Here is a 12,380-nt window from a genome sequence, read left to right on the forward strand (position 1 = left end):
CCTCACTCCAGTTAGAATGGCTATAATCAAGAACTCTAATAACAACAGATGCTGGAGGGGATGTGGACAGAAGGGAACCTTACTGCATTGTTGGTAGGAGTGTAAACTTGTTCAACCACTTTGGAAAGCAGTATGGAGGTTCCTCAAAAGACTCCACAGACAGTTTCCCTAAGACCCAGCAATCTCTTGATTTTTTATTAATTACATTTCCCAGACCCTTCTTTGTTCCAGTATCTGTGCCTCATCAGGGCTTTGGGCAGAAAGGTGTCAGAGGAATGCCTGCCCTTTGCTGGTAAAGCACTAAGAAATACTATTTGGACCTGGGTGCTGGTGGTTCATGCCTATTATCCTAGCTACTCAGCAAGCAGAGACCTGAGGATTGTAGTTCAAAGCCAGCCTGGGCAGGAAAGTTCATGAGACTCTTATTTCCAATTAACCACCAGAAAACAGGAAGTGGAGCTGTGGCTTAAAGTGGTAGAGCACTAGGCTTAAGCAGAAGAGCTCAGGGACATTGTCCAGGCCCTGAATTCAAACCAAACAACTGACAAAAAGAAGGAACAAAGGAAGGAAGGAAGGAAGGGAGGGAGGGAGACTATATTGTTCTTTCTGCATCCTCTCTCTTGATTATTTTGCATCATTTGCTTCATTTTCTTTTCCTCTCTGGACTCTTAGATGTACAGTATTTAGGTGATTCAAAAATATTCTTACCATACACCTACATCCTTGGTCTAGGGAAATTGGTACAGGGAAATTATAGTGTAAGGAATACCTCCGTACACACCTGCTTCTGTGCTGTCTTCTTCATGGCTTGAGAGCAAACGGCTGCATTTGAGTTTCTGGTTCAATTCTGTTGTCTTTCCCTTCTCAGATGCTGCACGGAAACTCTGGGATCGCGACACCGAAATCTCAAATTGTTTGATCACGTCCTCATCACTCTCAGAAGATGTCGATGCTTCTTCACCATCCCCAAAGCTGTCAACTGGGGACAAAGCAACAGCCATGAGTCTCCCCTGTGGTTGTAATTCAACACAGAGACAGATAATCCAGGAAAGGAGAGAAGGACATGGAGGATTAGACTGGACCTGCCAAGTTCAAACTGGATGGAAAGTGCTTTTGAAGCAGAATCTTACATCCAAAGAGATGAGACAGGAATAGAAAGCTCACAAAGGTAATTAGAAATGGGTGAAGAGCACCACAGAAAACACTGGGGTATCCAGAACCCACCCACAGAGCCGTGGTGTTGGGCTAAGCAGCCCATTGACCTGCTATATTACAAACTGAGCGTTTACTTACAAAACACAGAGGGCTAAGCCCTGCTTCAGAGATGAGATGATTGAACCTAAGAGTTTCCCAAAAGCTTTCAGGTATTGAAAAGATTCTGCATATGTATATGTAGGGTGTGTGTATGTGTGTGTGTGTTTTAACTCATTCATAGGATAAATGTTCTAAATCCTCCTTTATATCAACAACCCAATCCAAATCTTTGAAATATTGGTTATGGATTTTAAAAGATAAGTTGTATGGTGAATATTTCTCCCACAGATGGTGTGCTACCACTTGGGCCATATTTGAAATTTACCACATGAGGTTAGAGGATATATATATATATATATATATATATATATATATATATATTGATAATAAAAATGGTTACTATTTAAGGCTAGTCACCAAATTTATCATCTCATAGAACTACTCTGTGTGGAGGGGAGGGTGTGCGTGCGTGTGTGTCAAGTGGAGCTAAAATCTACATATTTAAGAAATTTCCCTAATAAATACAACTTTATTAACTGGAATCTTCCAGTTGTACACTAGATATCTGGAGTTGTTTATCTCAGTATCTGCTACCTTGTATCCCTCGACCCATATCTTCCTATCCTCTTCCATATTCCATCCCCATCCTTGGCAACCATTGCTTATTTCTATAAATTTGCCTGGAAAACACACACACACATGAGATCATGTAATATTTTTTCTTTCCTACTATAGCTTATTTTACTTGGTATGATTTCTCTAAGATCCATGTGGTAGCAAACACCAGGATCTCCTTTTATAGGGCTGAATAATATTCTATTATATGTATATGCATACATACATATTCATAGGTACACAACACATTTTCATTATCCATATCTCTGTCTATAGACCCTTAGGTTGATTCCATATCTTAGTTACTATAGATAATATTGCAATAAATATGAGAATTCATAGATCTTTACAAGATGGTGATTTTAGATTCTCTTAGTATTTGTTCAGAAGAAGAACTTCTGGGGCATTCAGCAGTTTTGTTTTTAATACCTTTAGAAACCTACCCTACTGTTTACTCCCAATCACACCACACCAAGCTACTTCCAACAGGGTGTTAAAGGTTCCTTTTCTTGTTTTCATGGTGGTATCCATCAGAGCCATGCTGATGAACTACCCTTTGAATTGTACATATACTTTCTCCATGCCTTCCACACATCAGCACACCCTGCCCTCTGGCCAGTTTCCCCAACAAGTCAAGATACTTCTGAATTCTTGGCCTCTGATGTGCCTCTGTCTCCCCCACCTCCTTCCTGCTTTGCTGATCCATGTCCCATCCTCACTTGTCATTTGATCCTGTAGGCTCCCTGATCATCTCTCCTTGAGCAGTTCTTCCGGCATGAATCTTCATGGCTCTGTCCTCCTTCTATAACTCCCGGGAAAGTAAGAATACCACCTTCTTGTTCTCTCAATCCCCATCATGTAAAGCAATGTTTCATGAGCACTTGTTAAATGCTGGATACATTGGTAAGCACAGACACCTCATCTTGGCCCAATCCCAAGCACTCAGAGGGACACCCACATACTGTCTCCATGCCTGGTCAGTTCTTTCCCAGCCTCCCCATTCAGCCTTATCAAGAATCCAACTTGTCACTGAGGTCCCAACCTTTATCTTTTCTGGAATATTCTCTTGATCATTGAAATCAAGCACAAAGTCTCTTTCCATTTTCTGTAAAATAGTTGTTGACTCTACTCTCCCTTATTAAGGTTTCCTCATACCATGTGGGGCCTTACCCCCAAAACTGACACAATGGGGACACCTTATATAGCACATTATTCCACATTTGATGAATATGAATTGGTAATTACAAATAAGGAAGAGTCACTTTTAAATCTAAATGTCCCAAAGGGATTCCAAAGGAGAAAACAGTTGTGAGTTCATAGATGGATCCTGAAAAAAAAAATCGCTTTGAACCAGAATAAAAAAGAAATCAAACCCATACTCTTTTTCAGTGAGACAAAAAATAACTTTTGTTCAGCAGCCTGGTGAAAACACTTATTCATTGGCTTGATTAGGAGATGACCTATCTAGCCAGGCACAGCAGCCAGTACACATAATCCCAGCTGCTTGGTAGGTGGAAGTTAGGAAGACCATGGTTTGAGGCCAGCCTTGGTTTAAAAAAAAGTTATTTTGGCATGGTGGTACATACCTATCACCCCAGCTATGTGGAAAGTGCAAGCAGGAAGATTAGCTATATAAAAAGTATACGACCCTGAAAAATAAGCCAAGGGGGAAAGAGGTAAGGCTGGGGATATGGCTCAAGTGGCAGGAGGCATTTCTTGGAAGCCAAGAAGAGACTCTGAGCTCAAATAACTATGCTGGGGCGGGGAGGGGGGCGCGGAAATGGTGTGTTGATATTCCTGTGATTCTTTGAAAGGCCATTAATAAACACTATGCTTCTATGTACCTGGCATTATTCTAAGATGTGCTTTATACCTATGTAATCCACATAAAAATTGTTATTTCCCTTTTCCAGGTAAGAAACTGAGGCAGAGATATGTCCAAGACATCCCCAAATGACTGAAAACCACACTGGCAACGAGGAGTGTAACAGAGACTCCGACCGAGGGGACCACTGAGGCTGCGTCCTCATAGTAGACAGCTGTAGTGGCCAAGTCCCTTATTCTCTTTGGTCTTCACCTTGGTCTGGAATCATTTCTAAGTGGTGAGTCATTCCCAGGGCCTCTTTTTTTTTTTGGAGGGGGGGGGGGTCCGGTCATGGGGCCTGAACTCTGGGCCTATGCGCTGTCCCTCAGCTCTTCAGCTCAAAGCTAGTGCTCTACCACTTGAGCCACAACACCACTTCCGGGTTTTTCTTTTCTTATGTGGTGCTGAGGAATCGAACCCAGGGACTCATGCATGCAAGGCAAGTGCTCTACCACTGAGCCACCTTCCCAGCCCCTCCCAGGGCCTTTTCTAGCCCCTGAGTTGTCCACCTCCACAGTTCCTGCTCCAATAGTCAATCTAATTTCTGACTGTTCTCACCGTTAGTAGAACATCTAAACCATGAACATGAGAGCACATTGGTTTCCTCTCACTTGATTTCATTGGCTGTGTTTCATTCCCTGAAAAACTAATGTCCAGAAAACTAGCATTCTCACTAGTATTCCAATCATCAGCACCCACACTATTCCCATCTGAAAACCACCACAATGGGAAGTTCCCTGTGCTTGCATGTGCTGCATATATGACTCACAGCACTCTGGTATGGGTGCACATTACACATGGGAGAGATCCCAAGGACAATGGGAATAAAACTAAACCCCCTTTACCCCCAGAGAAGCAGACCAAATAACCACCCCAGAGGCAGGCTGGGGGAAACAGGCTAGTGAGGAGTTGTTGGACTAAACATCCTTTGGAGTTCTTTCCAACTCTGTGATTTATTCTATTTGTATTACTAGGCCAGTTTTTAAGAGGGTGTGTGTGTCTGTGTGTCTGCGTGTGTGTGTGTGTGTTTTAAGTGTGTGTGTGTGTGTGTGTGTGTTTGGTATTCTGTGCCAGTTCTGGGGCTTGAATTTAGAGCCTGGGTACTGTCCTTGTCCCTGAGCTTTTGTGCTCAAGGCTAGTACTCTACCACTTGAGCCAAAGCTCTACTTCTGGCTTTTTTTGAGGTAGTTCATTGGCAACAAGAGTCTCAGGGGCTTTCTTGCCCAAGCTGGCTTCTAACCACGATCCTCAGATCTCAGTCCCCTGAGTAGATAGGATTATAGGAATGAGCTACTAGCCAATTAGGCAATTTTAAGTGGTTGTAAAACAAATAGATGATCCAATATATAGCTATTTTCTCATGTTTAAAATTAATTATTCAAGTTAATTAACTTTCTAGCATAGAGTCCTTGGGACTTCCTCCCTGCCACCCCAGAGTTACTGATCATTCAAGAGACCAAAGATTCTCTTCACCTGAGATACTAAATCATGTAGGGACTATGACATGTGCTCAACATATCTGCCAGGCAATCTTCTTGGGATTTGCATATTCTATTTAATCATCCCAAACACTCCACAAAATGGGGGCCCATATTATTCCCACCATCTAAAAGACAAAACGGAGGCACACAGAGCTGCTGTGTTGACTGGTCATCGAAAGCAAAGTTAGGAAAACAACACGGCTGGGATATGAACAGAGGACCTCTGTTCTTAACCACTGAGCATAGCATCAAATATTATTGCATAAGGAAGTTATATCTAGCTGACTCCTCAGAGTAATGCAAGAGGCAACTTTGTATTTGCCCTGAAATCTGCCAGGAGGCTGAAAAAAAGAGAAGTTGAGTGGGAAGCACAGTCAGCTGGCGAGGCGTGGTGTGGGTATGAATGTACACGGGCAGTCTGTGGGATAAGTGGCCTGCTGCTCCCTATGGGATTACAGCTACAAGTGCACACGCTATTCCAAGCGTCATTTCCCAAGGACCTCAGAGATTTCTCAGTCCGTAAAGGAAATCTGCGATTTCCTCCCAAAAGTCATTGAGCAGAAATGGTGGCACTATGAGAATGGCAAAAGCAGCCCTCAGATAGCATGTCTCATGTGCCAGCCATTGATCCAGAACTTGACATAGGTTCATTTATTTATTCCATCCAACAACGCAATGAAGTAACTACACTCAGTGTCCCCACCCCATGAGCAAGAAAACTAAGGTACAGTGAGGTTGATCATTTGTCACAGTCATCACAGTGTAGAATGGACCACAATTCCAGCCCAGGCTGTCTTGCTCCAAAGTCAATAGATACCTCAAAGAAGGAGACTTCTTTTTGTTGTTGTTGTTGTTGTTGTTGGTCGTGGGGCTTGGGCACTGTTCTTGCGCTCTTCAGCTCAAGGCGAGCGCTCTATCGCTTGAGCCACAGTGCCACTTCTGATTTTCTAATGGTTTATTGGAGATAAGAGTCTCACGGCCTTTCCTGCCCCGGCTGGCTTTGAACCGTGATCCTCAGATCTCAGCCTCCTGAGTAGCTAGGATGACAGGCGTGAGCCACCAGCGCCCGGCAGAAGACTTCTTAAACCCTGGACAGCTATGTTTTATCTCTAACATTAAAATCACATAGGTTGGACGGCAGGGATTCTCATGAGCATCTATCCCTAATTATTTTCATTTTCTTAAAGCAGACAAAACAGATTTCTTCGAAAGTGAAAGGTAAAACTGAGAATGTAGGGAGATTCTCTGATGAGAACAGTCCCAAAGAGGAGTCCTCCTAGAAGGTAATTTTTATAGTATGGGGTTCCTCCCATAACTCCTTCCCTTGGTGGTGTGCTGATTGCTTGCTGGCTTGTGCAGTCACACCCCCTGCTCTACTCATTGGTTGAGTAGGAACCCCAGGCACTATGGGAAGAAGCAGCATCACAATGGGCCAAATGTTATCTGTCCTGTACTGTAGTCACCAATTTCTATCCCTATCCACCTAACAGTTCCAGTTTCTTTTGCTCATTTTCACCGCCAGGACAGAAACCCCAAATCACTGTTGGGGAGCAGGGGTAATGACCCCTCTAGGACACTTCCTGCTAAGTGAGCCCAGAGTGAGTATGGGCAGTCTGAATGCTCCAGAAAGGATCTTTTAGACAGCTTACTCCCTAATTTCCACATATTGAAACCAAAGCCCAAAGAGGCAAAGAACAATTGACCCATGATCATACTACACCAGACCTGACTGGGATCACCAGTGCTCTAAAGTCACTACGGTTTCCATACAGTTTTCTTTTCTATCTGTGTGTGTGTGTGTGTGTGTGTGTGTGTGTGTGTGTGTCTGTGTCTGTGTCTGTGTCTGTGTGCGCGTGCATGCACATGCATGTCTGCATCTCTGTCTTTCTCTGTGTGACTATGTCTATCTCTGTAAGTCTGTCTCTGGTGTGTGTGTGTGTGTGTGTGTGTGTGTTTTAAAATTCAAATCTTGGCTCTTTACTTTTTTGGCAGCCCTCAGTTACTTGCCTATATAGTTGTTCCTATATATGTACTATATAGCTGATCTGACTTCATTCAATTTAACCTGGGGGGCGGGAATCCAAAGTCATTTCCAAATTGTAGCTGTTCCTTCAGAGATAAGACAGTATTTTTCTGAAGCAGCCATGCAAATGTCAAGTTCAAATTCCATGTGAACTAAATATCTCATGAATTAAAGTAGTGCAAAGACAATTTTCATTATTAAAATACCATTTTCTTATCAATGAGTTTGCCGGTGTGAGCAAAAACCTGAATAATTATCATAGATCCATCTTGAAGTTGAAATACTGCTGATTTTATTCAGTCAGATTTTAGATGTCTTAGATATCATCTAAACGTCAATTATCAAAGAGAAATCAGCATTGTCTACCATCTTTCTGACTCATGGACACCTGGCTTTATCCCTTTAGTCACCCACCATCTAGGTAAGCTTGGGCATCTGGCACTAACAGGGACTTTATGTTAACTGAAAGAGAAAGCTAATTGCACTGAGCCATCAGTAGTGAGTCCTACTGGAACGGAAACAGAAGGTCCTCCTTTCTAACTTCCAATGAGCTGTTTTCTAATTGAAGGGGGGAAATCCTATCTTCATTTTCCACCTGCAAGAGACAGAACCTGCCTGCTGCATGCAACTCCAGGGAAGGTTCCAGTGGTTATGAGGGCAGATCATGGAGTTGAGCTGCCAGATTTTGACCCTGGCATTTTCCATTTGGTTTGTGGCCTCAGACAGTTCCTTCACTTCAGGAGCTTCAGCATCTTGATCTTGACATTCTTGAGCTCACGAAATGATTGTGATGAGTAAATGAGATAAACCAGGTCCATGCACTTAGCATCGGATTGATATTTTTCAAAAGTCAAAACTGTTGATTATTACCATTTTCATCATGGGATTGCTCTGTGTGCAATGCCTTGTAGGCATATTTGCATTCTCATAAAGGAAAGAATATTCCTGTTTTTCCAGGGTTGGATTTGAGAATCTGTCATCCGGCTTGTTTTGTTGTAGGAGAAGGGTGGAAGGAACAGGGGCCAAGAGAGTGGAAGATGAAGCCGACTGTGTGGGTTGCATTTCTCACCTCATCTCACAGGCCTTGTTCTCAAGCTTGGATGAGGAGAGCGCTGTAGGAGTTAGCATCGCTGTCTGGAAGTAGGCTGTGCCCAACACCTGCTCATTTTGCTGCTTCTTCTAAGGCAAAAAAAAAAAAAAAAATCTACCAACTGGCAATGCAAAAGAGGATTTCTTGAGTTTGTCTGCTGCTATTTTACAGATGGAGAAAGAATTTATAAAGGATCACTATGGTTCCACAATTATTAATTCATCTTCAACCCACACAGGAGCAATTGGGTTAGAAATAAGTATTGCTCACACTTTCAAGACTCCAAGTAGAGACAGGTGGGAGACTGTTGTGTTCAGTAGCACAGTGCCTGTTCCTTATAATTACACTCCTAGGAAATTCCTTTGAAACAAGATTGCTCAAAAATCCACCAGCAGTTGCCTTTCCATAGTGGCTGGATGAGGATAGAAGTGAGGACAAGAAGTTGGTTGAAGTGAAAAACAGGGGTGACAACAGGGGGAAAAATTGCCATTTGTGGACTCAGCACACTGGGGAAAGATTCATATTCCATCCAATCTTAATGTTTCCATCCTACATTCTGCACAGAGCAAAGATTATCACAGAAATTCTTTGTGGGTCTTCTTCTTTGTGGAAGTAGAAGTCTAGGTCAATGCACCGAATGGGTTGGGTTCTACATCCTCCACAAAACATCAGAGATATTTTGCATTAGTATGTTTAATGCTTTCTGAATAATTCTTCTGCCTAGCATTTTAAAGAAGCTTGAAAAAGGCTTTACTATAACCTCAACCCTCTCATGGGGTAGAGTGGGAGCTACAGGTGATACTCCTGAAGAGATTTACCTATTGTCTAACAGCTCATTGGTGGGAGGAAGGACCACATCTGACTTTCATGGGTACACCTGTTATATCACTCCAAATCTTGGGTGAGACATTGTGACAACTCAGTTTCCTATATGAATGGAGAGATGGCAATAGTTAAGTATGACTACATCCAATAGAAGATCTTTCCCTAAAATTTAGTAGCATAGAAAGCACTATAGCAAGAAACCAGGAAGTTACAATATTGAGAATGGTAATTCTAACAATACTAAAGCAATTCAAACTAACTGTATTACAAATAAAAATTAGAAATTCACTTTTTAATTTTTTTTTGGCCAGTTGTGGGGCTTGAACTCTGGGCCTGGGCGCTGTCCCTCAGCTCTTTAGCTCAAGGCCAGCACTCTACCACTTGAGCCACAGCGCTACTTCTGGCTTTTTCTGTTTATGTGGTGCTGAAGAATTGAACCCAGTGCCCCATGCATGCGAGGCAAGCACTCTACCACTGAGCCACCTTCCTAGCCCATCACAAAAAAATTTTAAACCAACTATTTGCAGGCATTAGTGTGAACAAGAACAGGCAAAACCTGGGTGGCATTTTCCTTTTGGAAAGAGGCATCTTTGGTGGGTGAGGCACAGGATTATGAGCCTATCTTTGGGAAGGGATAAGCTACTGATCAGGTATAAGAGGACAAGAGTTCAGCACGACAGAGTAGCTCCAAGTACAGGAGAAATCCCAGAAAGGAGGGAACTATAGAGAAAACTCAAAAGTAAGGCAAACTTAGCTTAACCCCTGACTCAAATCTGATCTATTACTGCAAAGGGGAGAATCCAAGGAACCAAAAAATGTAAAACCTAGTGGTGACATTTGAAACAGACATGTCCCTACTGCCCATCTTAAGGGAGAAGGAGGTAAAGCTTTGACCCTACCCAAATCACAAGAGTTTAGTAAACACTTTAGGCTTTCCATGAACACTTTAAAGGTCAATATTAAAAATAAAACAAACAGTAAAAGAGAAACACAGCCTCATCCTAACAAAGTATAAAATCATAAGGGAAAAGGAATCAGCTAGTCATTTAATTTTATGTTGGAGCAAAGTAACTCTTGAAAAAGGAAAGATGCCAATGGCTCATGATTTCCTTCACAGTAACCAGTGAATAATCAGAAATTACTAGACATATACACACACAATAGAAAAACATGCATAACTGAGGAAAATAATCAGTCAATTGGACTAGCCTCAAGATAATGAAGAGGTTGGATGCAGGAGACAAAACCTTGTAAAACATCTCCTACATATCTATGAGTCAAGCAGAAAAGGTCAGATAATGTGATGTCAGGAAAATGAACCCTTAGATATGTATCTTAATGTTTTTTTCTTTCATGCATGTGTTTCTAATGCACTTATAAGATTATCTCTTTGTTGCTTTGTATGTCCCTCCCCCACAGTATAACCCCTGCTTTCACTATATTTGATGTCAGTATAACTGAAAAGGGGAAAAACCAGTTGTTTAAAGATACAGGTGGACCTGTTGCAACAATGAGAAGTACAAGTTGTCATGTCCAAAACGAGCTTTACAATGTTGGTGCGGGGGGGGGGGGCGGGAAGGGGGGAAGGAGAAAGATTGGGATTGGGGGGAGGGGGGAGGCTGGGAAGGGATGTGAAGGGTAAACAAAAGGAGGAGGCTGCAATGCTTGGTAAGAAATGTATGCATTATCCTGCCCATGTAACTGTAACCCCTCTGTACAGTATCTTCACAAATAAAATAAAATAAAATAAATATCTCCTACATGTTTGAAAAATTCAAAGGAAAATATGATTGCAATAAATACATGAAGGAATAATCTCAGCAAGAAATGAAAACAACATAAAAGAACTAAATAATTGCTCTAGAATTGAGAATGTAGTATTTGAAAATATTTTAATGATGTTATAGCAGATGAGAGATGATATGAAATTGCAAAAACTCTCAATGGAAAGTAACCAATCCAAAGTAGATTTTTAAAACCATGGAAAAATTAAAGCCTTAGTAACTACCCTAGCATATCAAGCAGTCAGAAATAAGTATAACTGGAGTTCAAGAAAGAAAAGACATTACAGTTAAAATCCTAGTATTCAGGAGGTAGAGATCTGAGGGTCACGATTCAGACACCCTAGGAAGGAAAGTCCATGAGACTCTTATTTCTAATTAACCACCAGAAAACCAGAAGTCATGCTGTAGCTCAAAGTGGTAGAGTACTGGCCTTGAGCAAAAGAGCTCAGAGGCATGGCCCAGACCTTGAGTTCAAGCCCCCAACAAAAGAAAACAAAGAAGACAGAAAAATAATGATCAAGAATCTCTCAAATTTGTAAAAACAAAAAAATCAACACATAGATTATAAACTATCAGTAACCTAGTTCAAAAGTTTGACATCGTAATCAATTAGCTGAAAAACAGAAAAGCAAAACATTTGCATGTAGTAAGATAAAGCACAAACTGTGCGTCAGAACTGTAGTACAGATGTGAATAGATTTCTCTGAGACAATGGAAACCAAAGACCAATGGAATGATCTGTAAGGAATGACAAACTGTCAACCCTGAATTCTCTATGCAGAGGCAGCAAAAAGGGGTTCACAAAGAGAGAACTGATCAAAACTTGTACATCAAGAACTGTTAGATGGAGTTCTTTGGGCAAAAGACAGAATAAAAAAAAAACACTGAATCTCAAATGGAAGGAATGAAAAACAATAGAAATACCAACTCTATGGACAAGCAAAGTATGATACTTATTTCAACTTTTCTAAAAGATAACTACCTAAAGAAAAGATATAACGTCATACCGTGGGGCTAATGAAGAAAACAACAAAGTTACAAATTCACAAAGGAGAGGGCAGTTGATGATTTATACCATCACAAAGCATCAGGTACAATGCTGTGGTATAAAGCATACATTTTTGATGTGGTACTTGAATACCTCAAACTAGAGCTTGATAAACTGAGGCTGTATATGCAATCCCAAAGTAACCACTGAGAAAACACACAAAAAAAGGCACAGTTAGAAGATTAGTAGAGGAGTTAAATTTAAATATTAAAGTAATAGATGATTAACACATGCACAAAGCAGCAAGATGAACTGGAAATGTGAACAGCTACAACAAATAGAAAATAAACCAGAAAATAACATAAGATGAAATAATGTTCATACATGAAATGCAAATGAATAAATAACCCATTGGTAACCACAGATTGTCAAGCTAAATAAAAAAGTGAGATCTGG

General features: G+C 41.3%; 1 protein-coding gene across 1 annotated transcript in view; it reads right to left on the reverse strand.

Annotated features, from left to right (window-relative positions):
• Positions 1 to 12,380, reverse strand: part of Syt16 (synaptotagmin XVI) — a 93,463-nt gene that overhangs the window by 34,806 nt on the left and 46,277 nt on the right. The window contains exon 2 of the mRNA XM_013014814.1: positions 770 to 979. Coding sequence (XP_012870268.1) covers positions 770 to 979 — 210 coding nt within the window. The remainder of the gene's footprint in view (positions 1 to 769; positions 980 to 12,380) is intronic.

The sequence above is a fragment of the Dipodomys ordii genome, unplaced genomic scaffold, assembly GCF_000151885.1.
Source record: "Dipodomys ordii isolate 6190 unplaced genomic scaffold, Dord_2.0 Scaffold2, whole genome shotgun sequence".
NCBI lineage: Eukaryota > Metazoa > Chordata > Mammalia > Rodentia > Heteromyidae > Dipodomys > Dipodomys ordii.